The 17,663-nt window shown below is 41.6% G+C and overlaps 1 protein-coding gene across 1 annotated transcript in view; it reads right to left on the bottom strand.

The window, feature by feature from the left end:
• Positions 1–17,663, bottom strand: part of WWP2 (WW domain containing E3 ubiquitin protein ligase 2) — a 142,872-nt gene that overhangs the window by 114,106 nt on the left and 11,103 nt on the right. The window contains exon 2 of the mRNA XM_087870545.1: positions 5,877–5,961. Within this exon, the coding sequence (XP_087726671.1) occupies positions 5,877–5,946 (70 nt within the window). The 5' untranslated portion in view covers positions 5,947–5,961. The remainder of the gene's footprint in view (positions 1–5,876; positions 5,962–17,663) is intronic.

Below are 17,663 nucleotides of genomic sequence, written 5' to 3'. Positions count from 1 at the left end.
GCTCAGGTCACGATTCAGGGTTCTGGAATTGAGCCCTGCATCGGTGGGCTTAAACTCAGAACCCCAAGATCAAGAGTCATGTGCTCTACTAACTGAGACAGCTAGGTGCCCCACCACATATTTTGGGGTGTTTGTTTTTTTCCCTATGTCTGCGCCTGTATCATTGCTATTCAAGAGAACTTAAGTGATAAGGAAAACATCTATGCCAACACAGTCCAACGCATTGCCATGAGATACATGCGGCTACTGAGCACTTGGAATATAGCTAGTATGACTGAGGATTTAAATTTTAAATTTAATTCTAATCTTTTTTTTTTTTTTTTAAAGATTTTATTTATTTATTTGACAGAGAGAGAGACAGCCAGCGAGAGAGGGAACACAGCAGGGGAGTGGGAGAGGAAGAAGCAGGCTCCCAGCCGAGGAGCCTGACGTGGGGCTCGATCCCAGAACACCGGGATCACGCCCTGAGCCGAAGGCAGACGCTTAACGACTGCGCCACCCAGGCGCCCCTAAATTTAATTCTAATCTTAACATAAATAGTTCTGTGTGGCTATAGTGGCTATCGTATTGGATAGCACAGGATACAGATATATGATATCTATGTCTATGTATGTGCATAACTATGCACACACCCACAAACTTTTTTTTGATAATCCATTTGAAAGTTGTAGACATCATGGCTGATTAACCCTAAATACTTCCAGAATACAACTCTTAAGAATAAGGACATTCTAGGGGCACCTGGGTGGCTCAGTCGGCTAAGTGTCTGCCTTTGGCTCAGGTCATGATCCCAGAGTCCTGGGATCGAGCCCCATGTCGAGCTCCATGTGGGGCTCTCTGCTCAGCAAGAGCCTACTTCTCCCTCTCGCCACTGCTCCCCCTGCTTGGACTCTCTCTCTCTCAAATAAATAAATAAATCTTAAAAAAAAAAAAAAAGAATAAGGATGTTCTAAACATTGTACGCTTGAAACTAATATAACACTGTATGTTAATTATACTTCCATTAAAAAAACAAAATATGGAGGGGTGCCTGGCTGGTTCAGTTGGTAGAGCATGCAACTCTTGATCTCAGGGTTGTGAGTTCGAGCCCCATAATGAGCATAGAACTTCTTTAAAAAAAAAAAAAAAAAAAGGAAGAAAGAAGAGCAGGAGCCTGGGTGGCTCATGATCTCAGCTCAGGTTTTGATCTCAGGGTCGTGAGCTCAAGTTCCGAATTGGGCTCCATGCTAGGCATGGAAAAAAAGAAAAGACAGACATTTTCCCATCTAACCACACCACGGTTATTATACTTGAAAAAAATTTAGTTACTCCATCATTTGATATTCATTACATATCCAAATTTTCCCCAATTCTTCCAAACACACTTGTTAGAGCTACTTCCCCCCAATCCAGGATCCCAACAGCATGAGCAAATTGCATTTGGTTGCTTGTTCCTCTTTTAAAATCTAGAATGTTCTCCCTTCATTTTCCCTGACAATGATTTTTAAAGACTTCCACCAGCTGTCTCATATAATGCACAAATGCTGTGTTTTTCTGACTGTTTTCCTCATGATGTGATTCACAGTGAACATTTTCCTCAAGAATACTACATAGGTTACGTTGTATGCGTCCTACTACACACACTAGGTTGTCCTCCTATTATGGGTGCTATTTGATTGCCTAGTTAATGTAGGGTCTGTCAGGTCACTCCACTCTCAAGATATATTTTCCCCTTCATAACTTACAGTTAGTCAGTGGGATGATATTTTGAAAGTTTCTTGTTCTTAGAACACAAGCCAAAATAAAGGCCTCAACATCCTACCAGATTTATCTGCAAAGTTTATTTACTCTTTGATGAAATATAAATTCCAATTTCACATCTTCACATAGAATTTAGCTTTGAGAGTTAACAAATAAGGCAAAAAAAAAAAATGACACATGGTCAAAATTGCACCCATGAAAAGCTCTTAGGAAGCTCAGAATAGAGTCTGATATATTGTCTTTCAATAGGTTCCCACCAGCCAGTTTTTGCTTTGTTCTGCTGGTTTTCAGTGTTCAGTTTCTCAGTGCTTCTTGAGTTAAATATCAGATAAAATAGCTCACTTATGTTAAAGGCCTTGCTGTATTTTAAAAGTGTATTTTAAAACTCTAGGGCTGCATTATAGAGAGGCATAAGGGAACTGAGGCAAAGAGAGGGAACAGCATAGTCACCTCTCCTAAATTACACTACAGGCTCTCTTGATGAAATACACAGGAGGAGGAACCAGCCACACCATCTATTTTGTTATTTCTCTTTTTCTCTTTCTCCCCATCATTTTCCTCAATGGTATTACAGAATCCCTAGAGGTTAAATGCATATGTAGTCAGATGCACCTGTATTATCAAGTTAGCTCATTCCACATTAGTAAAATTTCACACTGAGAAATCTTTACAAGTCAAATGTGTTCCTGAATAAATGGCCCCAAAACAGGGACTTCATTATGTCACCAGGTTCTATGAGCAGGCTTCTGTTTTAACCTAGACTTGCTAATTATTAGACCAGGTAGTAAAAGCTAAAGTTCCAAGTTCAAAACCCTAACGAGTTCACTCTAACGTTTCTCCCTCCTCAAGAGGGCTAGAGCAGCCATGAGACATCAACAAAAATGATTAAAATGTATCAAGACTATTTTTTTAAATCAGTAAGTAAATAAGAAACAGGCAGAGAATATGAACACACAATCTACAGAATAGGAAATCCAAATTTCCCTTAAACATAGGATAAGATGTTAAACATCATTTACAATTAAAGAAATGTAAAATAAAACTCTGCTGAGAAAACAATTATTTTGGGGCACCTGGGAGGCTCAGTCAGTTAAGTGTGTGCCTTCAGCTCTGGTCACGATCCCGGAGTCCTGGGATTGAGTCCCGCATTGGGCTCCCTACTCGGCGGGGAGTCTGCTTCTCCCTCTGTCCTTCCCCCTCCCCCTTCACTCTTTCAAATAAATAAATAAAATCTTTTAAAAAAAAGAAAAGAAAAGAAAGAAAGAAAACAAGTTATTTTTACCAATCAGACTGGCGAAGATAAAAATTAAAAAAAAAAGTCTGACAGCACATTGTGTCGGTAAAGATGTGGGGAAACAGGCACTCTCGTGCACTGCTAGAAGAGTATTCATTCCAAGGAAGGCAACCTGGCTCTCAAGATTACAAAACCATATCCCCTTTCATGTATCTTGGAAGGGACACACAAGAAACTGGTAATATTAGTTTCCTCCAAGCAGGGGCACTGAGGAGTGAAGGAAAGGAAACAATTTTAAAACAGATTAAAGAAATGAATAACATTTACACTTCAGAAATAATAATTTAAAAAAATGACAAGACAATTTTGCCTCCAAATGACCATGCCTGAGAGAGGCCTGAGCTCTTATACTGAGCGCTGTTCCCGGGCCACCAGGCATCTCTCAGTCCCACAACTCTTCTGCACAGCTAAGGCTACCAAAGCAACCTCCTGTCATTTGAGCAATATTCATTGACAGCCCACTAAGTGTCCAACACTGTTTTATGTCACTGGGGTATCAAAAGTAACCAAAACAGACAAAAATCCCTATTTTTGTGTTTACCTTCTATTGAAGGAGACAGTCAATAAAGGAAATACAAAAAATCTGTACTGTGTTGGGGCACCTGGGTGGCACAGCGGTTGAGCGTCTGCCTTTGGCTCAGGGCGTGATCCCGGCGTTCTGGGATCGAGCCCCACATCAGGCTCCTCCGCTAGGAGCCTGCTTCTTCCTCTCCCACTCCCCTGCTGTGTTCCCTCTCTCGCTGGCTGTCTCTATCTCTGTTGAATAAATAAATTAAAAAATCTTTAAAAAATAAAAAATCTGTACTGTGTTGGGGCACCTGGGAGACTCAGTCTGTTGATTGCCCACCTCTTGATTTTCATCTCAGGTCACACTCTCAGGGTCATGGGGTTGAGCCTCAAGTTGTTGGGCTCCGCACTCAGCGCAGCCTGCTTGTCCGTCTCCCTCCCCCTCTGCTCTTCCCCCCACTTGAGCATACGCACTTGCTCTCTCTCTCTCTCTAAAATAAATAAATAAAATCTTTTTAAAAAATATGTACTGTGTTAACCAGTGACAAGGCTAAGAAAAAAATATAAAGTAGTGAAAGGGATAGACATGAGGAATGGGGGGGGGGGGCTGCAGATGGGAGAATCAGGAAGGCGTTGTCGAAGAGGGTGACTTTTGAGTAAAGACCTAAAGAAAGTAAGGAAGCAAATGAGGTATGCCCCAAATGCCCCAAAGCATTTCACTCAAAGGGAACAGCAAGTGCAAAGGCTCAGAGATGGGAGTGTGCTCGGGATATTCAATGAATAGCAAAGAGGCCCATATGGCCACAGCAGAGTGTAGGAGATGAGAGTAACAAGAGAGGAGAAATGGGAGTGGTGGGTGGGGTCATATTGTGTGGGACCTTCAGCTTTTACTGGCTGAGATGGACAGCCCTTGACGCACCTGCTACGTGACCAAAAGAATGAAGTAGAACAGAAGCAGGGAGGCAGGTTAGAAGGCTACTGCCTTAATCTAGGGTGGAGATGATGGCAGCCTGTGGGAAAGTGGGGGTGGTGCAAAGAGGCTGAACGATGGATACATTCTGAAGACAGACTGGCTAAATATAGGATATGATAAAGGAAAACCAGGAGCTTCGATGGTTACTAAACATTCAAGTAGAATGACAAGTGGGCTACTAGAGATACAAAATCTAAAAACCAATCAAGGGAAAGGCCTAGGCTAGAGACATAATTTTGGCAGTGATCTTATTATTGGAGGCATCTAAAGCCACAATGTTGGGGGGCGCCTGGGTGGTGCAGTTGGTTAAGTGACCGACTCTTGGTTTCAGCTCAGGGCCTAATCTCAGAATCATGAGATCGAGCCCCACATATCAGGCTCTGCACTCAGAACGGAGTCTACTAAAGTTTCTCTCTCCCTCTTCCTCTCCCCACTGTGTCCTTGGGCAAGTGCTCTCGTGCGCTCTCTTTCTCAAATAAATAAATAAATCTTTAAAAATAAATAAATAAAGTCATGAGGTTGGATGAGATCACCTAGGGAATGAGGATAAACAGAAAAGGGCCCTGGGGCATGAAGGAATCACCATTTTCAACAATTTTTGCCAAAAGTTCCTTTTATCCTTCTTTTTTAAGAATTCCAACTATAGGGGAGCCTGAGTGGCTCAGTCGGTTAAGCATCTGCCTTTGGCTCAGGTCATGATCTGGGATGGAGGCCCATGTCAATTCCCTGCTCAGCAGGGAGTCTGCTTCTCACTCTCCCTCTACCCCTCTCCACCCTTCCCTTGTGCTCTCGCTCTCAATCTCTCTCTGTCTCAAATAAATAAATAAAATCTTAAAAAAAAAAAAAAAAAGAATTCCAGCTATACGGGCACCCGGCTGGCTCAGTCAGTGGAGCATGCGACTCTTGATCCCTGATTGTGAGTTTGAGCCCCACGATGGGTGTAAATTTTACTTAAAAATAAAATATTAAAAATAAAAAAAGATAGGGCGCCTGGGTGGTTCAGTCAGTTAAGCATCTGCCTTCGGCTCAGGTAGTGATCCCAGGGTCCAGGGATGGAGCCCCACGTCAGGCTCTCTGCTCAGCAGGGAGCCTGCTTCTCCCTCTCCCTGCTGTGCTCCCCCTGCCGTTCCCCCCTGCTTGTACTCTCACTCTCTGTCAAATAAATAAAATCTTAAAAAAAAAAAAAAAAGAAAAGAAAAAAAAGAATTCCAGCTACACGGTAACCCTATGGGAATGAATAGTTACACTTTTAAGCTATTTCACAATATTTGGCTCTCAAACCAAGGTGTGGAATAATTCTACCTCTTCCCCATAGACTGGGCTGGACCTGGAATGGTAAACATTTCACATGGTGCCACTCACCTTTCAAAGTAAGCTGAGATTTCTCAAAAGGCAGGGCCACTCCTGCCCGGCTGGAGCTGGCGGATGCCATGTCATCACCGGAAAACTGTAAGACAAACAGCAGGAGGTTTAGAGAATATCTGATAAGAGACTGAAGAACAGCACCCATTTTTAATATTTGAGTTGAAAGAGACGAACCAAGAAAATATAAACGTCCAAGCAAGTTTGTGCTACTTTTGTCAGGGTGGAGTTTGTCTGTCTTGTAATGACTACAGAGCCTAGATAGGTCTCTGCTAGCCTAGGAAGGGCGGAGAACCATTACATCAACATTTAGAGGAGAGAGGCTAATACAACATTTTCAAAAAGAAAGAGTTCCACAATTTTTTAAAAATCCAATTTTTTAAATCAACAAAGGATACACAAATAGGGGCGCCTGGGTGGCTCAGTCGATTAAGCGACCGACTCTTGAATTAGGCTCAAGTCATGGCGTCAGGGTTGTGAGATCAAGACCAGAGCCCACACTGGGTGTGGAGCCTGCTTGGGATTTTCTCTCTCCCTCTCCTTCTGCCCCTCCCTGCCTCACTCTCACCTGTACTCTCTCCATAAAATAAAAACAAATAAGTAAATAATAAATAAAAAGATATACGAATGGCCAATAAGCACATTCTGGACATCATCAGCCATCAGGCATCCCTGTCACTCTATCACGGCGAGAAGCATAAGTTTATCTTGCATTTTGAACAGATCTTTTACTCATATACAATTTTGTAACATCGTCCTTTGTCATTTGAAAAATATTGGTTTACTGAGCTATGTAGATATTCCAAATGTTGACACGTTTCATTATACACTATCGAAAAAAGCACATTTGTGAATGTCACCACTGATCTCATCAAACACATCTTTAAGTATTGGGAAACTGTCAAGCTCTTAGTGGCAGATGTAAGTGTTCCAAAATTCTAATTTTCACTTAAAAACTCATCTTTTATCATTGGCAACAAATACTGTCCGTTGTTTTCCTTCAAGTAACAGGCTCACTTCATTCATCTTCAAGAAAATGTCTGCCAAATACCCAAATCTAGTAACTTCAGTTTGTTCGGTTTTTTTTTTAAGTAAAAATAGTATTTCATGAAAAAAGCAATTCAGCTCTCAATTCAAACACGTACATAAGTGTTTCTTCCCAAGACAACCGTTATACGTGCGTGTGCAGAAGTGCCGTAGGCATAGTTCCCATTTCATCACACAGAATATTAAAAAAGACGTGCACAAGAGTCGAGACTTAATAAAATTAATAATTTTTACTGCTTCGTCAAGCACATTCTTAAGTGACACTGGTCTTTTTGTTCTCTTTTTACTGAGTCTGCTGTGTGAGGCATAGAAGGACAACAGCTCAGATTCGTGGCACTGCCCTGATTCCAACGATGGCAACAGCAGTTTGACTCACCTTCACTTTGGCACCATCAGTGCAAATGTGATCACAGTGAAAAAGGCAAATAAAGTTACTGTGAAAACGGTTTTGATCTTGCAAAACCTTTTAAGTCTCAAGGGGCCAACAAAGGTCCAAGGACCCCACCCGAGAACTGCTACTGTAAAAACAGTAAGAAAGCCGTATTCTATTCAACATCATTAACACTTTCTTTCATTGTATTTCTTTCTGATCTCTCCTCCAACTTCCTATTCTGAAGAGTTGTTCAGCCTTAAAACATGGTTATTAAGTCACCACATTCCTCTAAGAATGGAAACCCTTTATGTGAGGATGAAATGTAGCTACCATGAAGTCACACTGATTTTGACATTTTCCATAGCTAAAGTCAAATAATTTTATACTTGATGATTTTAGCCAAAACAAAACAATGTGCCTTATTTATAAGGTATATGCAGTTCAAAAAAATTTTAAGTGATTGGTTTTTCTGGACTAGTCTGTGACAGGCATTTTACTTCAATCTTACACATGGAGCAGCAATGGAAGCCTCTGAAAAGTTCTAGGGAGCATACAGGAATATGATACGGAAACTGCCGTTATCAAGTTCTTAAGACCAGACCTCTGCGTTCTTAAGTCCAATAGTGAATTCTCAGTCCTCATCTTATATAACTTACTGGCAGCAGCTGACATGATGGATCGATCACTCTCTTCCTTGAAATGCTTTCTTCCCTTGGCTTCTAACACATCACACCTGCCTGATGTTTCCCCTTGCCTCTCAGGCTGCTCCTTCTCAGCCTCTTTGCAGGTTCCTTCTCCCCTCCTCAACCTCGAACCATCAGGGTGTCCCAGAGCCAGGCCTCGCATGTCTTCTGGTTATTTCATCTAGTCGTATGGCTTTAAATACCAGCCATTCGTTGACAATCCCAAGTTGGTGTGTCCAGTACAAACTTCACCCTTGAACCTCAGACCTTCTTTGTCTAATGACAAAACTGATCTTCTGATATTCCCCCCGAAACCTGCTCCTCAGCCTTCCTCATCTCAGTTAATAACAATTCCTTCCAACCAGTGGCTCAGGCCAAAATTCTGGGGCTCATCCCTGCTTCTCCTTTCCCTTTCACACCCCACATTCAATCTGTCAATAAACCCTGTTGCTTGGGGGCACGTGGGTGGCTCAGTTGGTTAAGCGTCCAACTCTTATTTTTGGTGCAGGTCATGATCTCAGGGTGGTGAGATCGAGTTCCACGGTGGGCTCCATGCTCAGTGGGGAGTCTGCTTGAGATTCTTTCCCTCTCCCTCTGCCCCTCCCCACACAGAATTTGAACTTACACAGAATCGGTTGTATATATTGCTGTGGCAAAACGTAAATGGAATAAAAGTTTAAAAGCATGGCTGGGAAGTAACCACACCGAGGTGAGAACAGAAGTTATCTCTGGGGTAGCACAGAAGGGAACGTGGGAATTGGTGTAAGGAGAGAGACCAAGGGAACTTCAAATGCATCTGCAACATTTTATCTTTTAAAGAAAAAGTTCTGAAGCAAATATGGCAAAATGTTAATATTCATTAAATCCAGATGGTGGCTTTTATTACTGTTCGTTATCTTATTCTCTGAACCATTTTACATGTTTGATCTTTCTCATAATTTAACAATAATTTTAAAAGGGGGGGAAGATCTTATCTTGAATAATGAAGGAAAGATTAATGATTACAAATTAAGCCTCAGGGCTTTCAGTAACAGAGGTTAAAGCACTACAAGCAGGAAATCCATTATTTATAGACTTAAAAATTAAAAGAATATTTTAAAAAATCTTTACATCTATTGGGACTCTCTCTTTCCTAAGGCAACTCAACTGAGTTTAAACTAGCATGTCCTCCCTGAGCTTTACTCTTTTTAGCCTCTGCCCTGAACTCAAGAAAATTCAAGAGAATGAAACTGGCACTTCCCACATGGCCTGTTAAATGGGAGGAAGACCAAACCTCTTGATCTATATACTTCATGGCCCCAAAACAAAATCAATCAGATAAATTCTAAAGAAGGCTCAGAAGGAAGAAAGCCAACTGGGAAAGCAGGAGAAACAGAGTAGATAACACGTTTTCTTTCTCCAGTATCTTTCATGATTACGGCCCAGTGTTTATTAACAATAATCAGTGTTATTATGTGGGGCACTGTCCTTCTTTCCAGATCCAATCAGGAAAATACCACCTTCACATTACAAGGTAGGTATTTTGAACTGTAAGACTCGTCCAACCATGTATTTAAAAAAAGTAACCATTAGTAGAGAAGAGAAGTCAGATCCCATCCCAAAGTATGTTTAACCTCTTTGCTTCTGCCTCAGGGTCCCATAGGAGACATGATCCCTAATGGACGTGAGGCTTCAATCCCCACTAACCACTACAGGAAGCTCAAGAAACCTGAGGCCCAGAATTTACTCTGTACCTATCTCAGCAACACTGTACATGGACTCAAGTAATTTTTTCCCTTGCTAATAGCAATGGGAAATGTTTGCATCCAAATCACTCCCCAAAAACTGAGTTAGCATAAACCCAGGACAGGAAAGAGGAGGAAGGGGAACAATGTTTAAAGTATCAACAAAGGGGCGCCTGGGTGGCACAGCGGTTAAGCGCCTGCCTTCAGCTCAGGGCGTGATCCCGGCGTTATGGGATCGAGCCCCATATCAGGCTCTTCCACTATGAGCCTGCTTCTTCCTCTCCCGCTCCCCCTGCTTGTGTTCCCTCTCTCGCTGGCTGTTTCTATCTCTGTCAAATAAATAAATAAAATCTTTTTAAAAATAAATAAATAAAGTATCAACAAAGGTTACAGACACACAAAGAATTTCATTATTGAAGGGAGTAATGGATTTACTGGGAGGGAAAGGGGAAAACCAAAACGAACTGTGGTAGATTTACCCAAATTTCTTTTAAAAAAACTAAAAACATATTGTCCTCTGAACCTATCCTCTATGTAAATCTTGAAAAACACTTTTTTAGGGACACCTGGGTGGCTCAGTCAGGTAAGCATTTGCCTTCAGCTCAGGTCATGATCCCAGGGTCCTGGGCACGAGTCCCACAATGGGCTCTTTGCTCAGTGTGGAGCCTGCTTCTCCCTCTGCCCCTCCCCCTGCTCATGCTCACTCACTCTCTCTTTCTGACAAATAAATAAATAAAATATTTTTTAATGCATTTTTTAAATAAAATATAACAGAGTAGAAAATATAAGAGTACATCACTCATAAAGGAAAGTTTTATTTCATAAAAAGTCTGTCCAGATAAAAGGACATTTATATCATGGATCATGATACAAAATACATTTCTTACTAAAGGTTGCAGTCAAAAAAGCATAAGAACTGCTCTGCAACAATCCCATTTTAGGGGGCCCCTGGGTGGCTCAGTTGTTAAGCGTCTGCCTTTGGCTCAGGGCGTGATCCCAGGGTCCTGGGATCGAGTCCCGCATTGGGCTCCCTGCTCAGTGGGAAGCCTGCTTCTCCCTCTCCCACTCCCCCTGCTTGTGTTCCCTCTCTCGCTGCCTTTCTCTCTGTCAAATAAATAAACAAAATCTTTTTTAAAAAAAAATCCCATTTTAGGTAGGGTTTAGATTAGAGAGACACTCACAAAACACCACAAAACCCAATAAGTAAACAATAGATTTAAGGACTATTTATTCAGAGTAATGTCATCAGGTTATTATCATTTTAGGTCTGAGAAATTTTCCCACATCTATGTAAAATAACCTAATGGGTCTGGATGAAAGGTATTCATTCACTCGTTCAACAAATATTTACTGAGCATCTATTATATACCATGCACTGTTTTTGGTGCTAGTGATAAAACAGAAAAAAAAAAAAAAATTTCCTGCCTTACAAGGTTGTCTTGGTGAAGAGCCAAGAAAGATTCCCTCCTGGCTCTGGCATGGAAAGGGAAAAAGTAACCACTGTAAAATATGCCAAATGTTCTCCACAAGGGCCTACTCTCTAGGGAAAAAGACTTCACCAGAGCTTTATCCTAACTAGGGGAAGGAAATTTCCCTGAGGCCCTTCTAGTCTTCCTGTCTCACCTAAGGGGGAAAAATAGTTAATAAACATTTGTGAAGGTCACAACCCACAGACACAGACCCATTAAAAACTGGGGGCTTGTTTTTTGTTTTTTGGGTTTTTGTTTTTTTTTTTTTGATTTATCTATTTGAGAGAGAAACAGAGCACAGGACAGGGAAGGAGCAGGGAGAGAGGGAGAAAAACTTAAGCAGACTCCGTGCTGAGCGCAGAGCCCGATGCAGAGCTCAATCTCACAACCATGAGATCACAACCTGAGCTGAAACCAAGAGTCGGAGCTTAACCGACTGCACCACCCAGGCGCCTCTAAAAGACCAAGATTTAATAAGACTACACAATGCTCCCCCACCCCGCTACTTTCCCACCATATCATGAGTCCAGTATAACATTGGGTTAAAGCTGAAAGAGCTGAAAGGTGAGAACTCTATTTAAGAAGGGGTTCTTAGGGAAGACCAAAGATAAAAGGGACACTAAACCAAGGACACTAGACAAATCTGAAGCCTCTGGTACCTACAGTTACAGCAATTATTTTATTTTGTTTTGTTTTAAGTAGGCTCCACACCCAGTGTGCAGCCCAACATGGGGCTTGAACTCATGATCCTGAGATAAAGATCTGAGCTGAGATCAAGAGTTGGATGCTTAACTGACTGGGCCACCCAGGTACCCCAACAGTTAAATACAAAAGCAGTTGTTAAACACAAATCAGCTCCTAGCCAGATTAACATAAAACGCCAAACTAAAGGCCTATTCACCTCAGTTCCTATTACCCAATAGATCACATCCAGCTTTCAATTAAAAATTACAAGTAATGTTAAGGGGCGCCTGGGCGGCTCAGTTAGTTGAGTGCCCAACTCTTGGTTTCAGCTCAGGTCATGATCCCAGGGTCATGGGATCAAGCCCCAAGTCAGGCACCATGCTCAGAAGGGAGTCTGCTTTGGATTCTCTATCTCCCTCTCCCTCTGTCTTTCCCCCCTTGGCATGCATGTGCACACATGCTCTCTCACCCTCTCTCTCTGTAGAAAAAATAAATTTTTAAAAAATTATAGGTAATGCTAAAAGGCAAGAAAAACAGTGTGAAGAGACAAAGCAAGCATCAGAACCAGACTCAGAGATGACACAGATTTTAAAACTAATGGACAGAGAATTTAAAATAACTATGGATAGATATGTTAAGGGCTCTGATGGAAAGAGTAGAAAACACACAAGAACAGGTGCATAATGTAAGCAGAGATATGGAAACTCTAAAAAAAAGAAGAAAATGCTAGAAATCCAAAACAGTATATGAGAAATGTAGAATGCCTTGATGGGTTCATCAGTAGACAATCAGAGAGCTTGAAGATATGTCAACAGGAACTTCCCAAATGGAAATGCAAAAAGAAAGAATTTTTTTTAAAGATTTTATTTATTTATTTGAGAGAGAGAGAATGAGTGAAGGGGAAGGGGAGAGGGAGTAGCAGACTCCCGGCTGAGCAGGGAGCCCAATGCAGGACTCTGTCCCAGGACCCTGAGATCATGACGGAAGCCGAAGGCAGCCACTCAACCGACTGAGCCACCCAGGCGCCCCCAAAAAGAATGTTTTTAAAAGTCCAAGAACTGTGGGATAATTTCAAAATGTGCAAAATACGCATAACTGGAATTCCAGAAGAAGAGAGAACAGAGGAAAAAAAATATCTGAAGTAAAAATGGCCAAGAATTTTCCAAAGTTAATGACCTACAGCAAGCCCCAAATTCAGAAAGCTCAGTGAACATGAAGCAGGATAAACACCAAAAACAAGAACAAAACAAACAAACAAAAAACTAGACATATAATATTACCATACTGAATCTAGAGAAAACCAAAAACAGGGGCGCCTGGGTGGCGCAGTCGTTAAGCGTCTGCCTTCGGCTCAGGGCGTGATCCCAGCGTTCTGGGATCGAGCCCCACGTCAGGCTCCTCCACTAGGAGCCTGCTTCTTCCTCTCCCACTCCCCTGCTTGTGTTCCCTCTCTCGCTGGCTGTCTCTGTCAAATAAATAAAAAATCTTTAAAAAAAAAAAAAAAAAACCAAAAACAAAGGGAAAATCTTGAAAGAAGCCAAAGGGAAAAGAAAACAGCTAACCCGTACAGGAATGAGAATAAGAATTACAACAGGCTTTTTATCAGAAGCCATACAAGCAAGAAGAGAGCAGAGTGAAATATTTAAAATATTGAAAGAAAAAACACACTAACCTAGAATTTTGCATCCAATGGAGTTATTCTTTAAAAGTGAAAAAATAAACAAAAGACTTCCTCAAACAAAAACATACCCTGAGAGAAGTGTTTAAAAGAAGTCCTTCCAGGAGAAAGAAATGATACAGGTCAGAAACTTCCATCTACACACAGAAAAGAAAGGCATGGGAGAAAGAATACATGAGGCTCCATCCACTGGCTTCTTTAAAAACTAAAAGACTGATAACAGGGAAAGGACATGTGCCAAGAGGGATGCCAGACAGAAAGCAAATGAGAGAACTGTAGAAGTGACAAGTGATTCCGAGAAAAACAAAGCAGTGAAGGAGTACAGGAATTTAAGATGGGGGTCAAAGGTCAAAAAAGTTGTGGATGGGGAAAGTCTCATTGAGAAGGTGGCTTTTGACCAAAGATCTGAAGAAGGTGAAGGACAGAACTGAGAATATCAGTGGAAGAACATTCCAGGCAGATTAAAGAGCCAACACCAAAAGATCTCAAGACGGCAGTAAGTCTTGGGACTATAAAAAACGAATGGGGGGGGGGGCGCACCTGGGTGTCTCAGTTGGTTGGACAACTGCCTTCGGCTCAGGACATGATCCCAGGGTCCTGAGATCAAGTCCCACATGGGGCCCCATGCTCAACAGGGAGTCGGCTTCTCCCTTCCCACTCCTCCTGCTTGTGCTCTCTCTCCCTCTCTGTGTCAAATAAATAAAATCTTTAAAAAAACAAATAAACAAACAGGGGCCAGTGTGTCTCAAGGGCAATGAAGGAGGAAGGAAATGGCAGTAAGGCATTCAATGGAATTTATCCTGTTAGGCAAAATTATTCTTTTTTTTTTTTTTAAGATTTTATTTACTTATGTGACAGAGACAGCCAGCCAGCGAGAGAGGGAACACAAGCAGGGGGAGTGGGAGAGGAAGAAGCAGGCTTATAGCGGAGGAGCCTGATGTGGGGCTCGATCCCAGAACGCCGGGATCACGCCCTGAGCCGAAGGCAGACGCCCCAGGTAAAATTATTCTTAATGAAACATGAAATGCACTAGAGCAGTGGTTCTCAATTCTTTCTGCACATTTGAATTATCTGGAGAGCGTTCAAAACAAATCAGCTAACAATGACAGCCAAACCCCAACCTCAGGGATTCCCATTTGACTGGTCTGGAGTAGCGTAAAGACAATTAACGTTATTTAAAAATTCCCCAGGTGATCCTAATATACAGCTGGGATGAGATACTAGTTTAATGTCACTGCATTAGTTGAACGCACTGAGTAGGACTTTAGCTCTATCAGAATATTTAAGGCTAAACTAAAATACAGAAAAATTGCACAAAACAACACGCAGATGAAAAAAAAAATGGGGCAATATAAAACTTTAGGAACAGAATATAGTGAAGGAGCGCAATACCAGAAGTGGTTCCAAGGGGACTAAGTATTACCCCACCTTCCCTGATACCAACTTTTCCCTCAGAAAGCCTTCCAGGAGCTCTCAATAAACATGACAGATCAAACACATATATTTATCTCTTCTCCCTTCTCAAATCCCATCAAAATGACAGAAAAGAAATACAAAAATATAAACCCACTAAAAACGAATGATAAAGGAAACAACAGATAGAGGAGGCAGCAACATTCTGGAAAGGGGCAAGTGAGTTGAAAGTGAAACCTAACTGTCTGTAATGAGGAGAAGGAGGTGACAAGAAGCAGGCTGATAGTACTGGGAAATCACAGAAAGGGTCAATAACTGCGGGCACTAGGTACCTCTGAAAGTGCGAGCGGACGTAGGCCTAAAAACAGGAGAGACGAGTAAAAGCCTGTATGAAAAACAGAGTTGCCAGACTCTCCTCCCCAACAATTCAGCCAGGCAGTCACCGCCCCCCCACAAATCCCAAACAGGAGAGTTCATTTTTAGTCTCCAGATAGACTACACTAGACCTGAGGACTTCAGGCACAGGTGAGGGTAGTGATAAGGCACCATACCAATCCAGGGAGATAAAGTGGAAGTCAACATCCTGAACTGTGAGAAGTCACTCCCCCATTCCCACTCACCCTCCCTGAGTCCTAGCACACAGCTCAGCCTGTTGGCACTTCATACATAAAGGAACGTAACTATTTGAGGAGAGCCTCAGACAGAAAAGCCAGATATCAAAATATACAAAAAGAAAAAGAGAACTCAACTGATAAACTTATCCTAAGATTCGTAAGGAAATGGAAAGGACCCAGAATAGCCAAAACAATCTTGGAAAAAAAAACAAAGTTGGAGGATTCATATTACTTAATTTCTTTTTTTATTTAAATTCAATTAGCCATCAGTTTCAGACGTAGTGTTCAATAATTCATCAGTTGTGTTTAACACCCAGTATATTACTTAATTTCAAAACTTACTAGCAAGCTACAGTACTCAAGGCCATGGTACTGGTATAAGGACAGACATAGAGCAAATGAAGAAAATTGAGAATCCAGGGGTGCCTGGGTGGTTCAGTCAGTTAAATGTCTGCCTTCAGCTCAGGTCATGGTCTCAAGGCCCTGGATTGAGCCCAGAGTTGGGCTCCCTGCCCCTCCCTCTTGCCCCGGCTTATGTGCGCGTGCTCACTCTCTCAAATAAATAAATAAATAAAATCTTAAATAAAAAAAAAAAAAAAAGAAAATTGAGAGTCCAGATACAAACCCATACACTTAAATACAATTGATTTTAGACAAGGGTGCCAAGACAATACAATGGAAAAAGGATAATAGTCTTTTCAGCAAATGGTGCCGGGACAACTGGATATCCATGTACAAATGTACGAAGTTAGACCTTTACCTCACACCTTATACAAAAATGAATTCAAAATGCACCAAAATCCAAAATATAAGAGCAAAAACTATAAAACTCAGAAAAAAATAGGTATAAATCTTCATGGCTTTTTTTTTTTTAAAGATTTTATTTATTCGACAGAGATAGAGACAGCCAGCGAGAGAGGGAACACAAGCAGGGGCAGTGGGAGAGGAAGAAGCAGGCTCATAGCAGAAGAGCCTGATGTGGGGCTCGATCCCATAACACCAGGATCACACCCTGAGCCGAAGGCAGACGCTTAACCGCTGTGCCACCCAGGCGCCCCTAAATCTTCATGGCTTTAAATCAAAAAATGGTTTCTTAGATATAATATGAAAAGTACAAACAATAAATAAATACAAGATAAATTTGACTTCATCAGAATTAAAATTTTCTATGCTTCAGAGGATACCATCAAGAAAGTGAAGACAACCCAAAGAATGAGGGAAAATATTTGCAAATCATGTATCTGATAAGTTTATGTCTAGAATATATAAAGAACTTATACAACTCAGTAATAAAAACACAAATAATCCAACTTAAAAAAAATGGGCAAAGGATCTAAACAGACATTTCTCTAAAGAAGACAGAAAAATTGGGGTGCCTGGGTGGGTCAGTTGGTTGAGCATCTGCCTTCGGCTCAAGTCATGATCATGGGGTCCTGGGATCGAGTCCCATGTCAGGCTCCGTGCTCAATGGCGATTCTGCTTCTCCCCTTCCCTCTGCTGTTTCCCCTGCTCGTGCTCTGTCTCACTCTCTAATAAACAAATAAAATCTTTTTAAAAAAAAGAATATTTTTAAAAAATAAGCTTATAAAAAGATGTACAACATCGTTAGTCACTAGAGAAATGCAAACTAAAACCACAATGAGACATCACCTCACACAAACTAAAATGGCCAAAATCAAAAACCATACAATAACGAATAGTAGTGAGAACTTGGAGAAATTAGAATCCTCATACACTGCTAACTAGAAATGAAAAACAGTGAGCAGCTTTAGAAAACAGTCTGGCAGTTCCACAAAAAGTTAAACAGAGGGGCACCTGGGAGGCTCAGTCAGTTAAGTATCTACCTTCGGCTCAGGTCATGATCCCAGGGTTCTGGGACTGAGTCCCACATTGGGCTCCCTGTTGAGCAGGGAGTCTGCTTCTCCGCCCTTCCCCTGACTCATGTGCTCTCTCTCGCTCTCTAAAATAAATAAATAAAATCTTGAAAAGAAAAAAAAAGTTAGGGGCGCCTGGGTGGCTCAGTCATTAAGTGTCTGCCTTCAGCTCAGGGCGTGATCCTGACGTTCTGGGATCGAGCCCCACATCGGGCTCCTCTGCTGGGA

Source organism: Ursus americanus, chromosome 21 (genome assembly GCF_024610735.1).
Source record: "Ursus americanus isolate L20-20 chromosome 21, mUrsAme1.1.p, whole genome shotgun sequence".
NCBI classification, from domain to species: domain Eukaryota; kingdom Metazoa; phylum Chordata; class Mammalia; order Carnivora; family Ursidae; genus Ursus; species Ursus americanus.
This window is presented reverse-complemented; position numbering and strand designations above follow the sequence as displayed.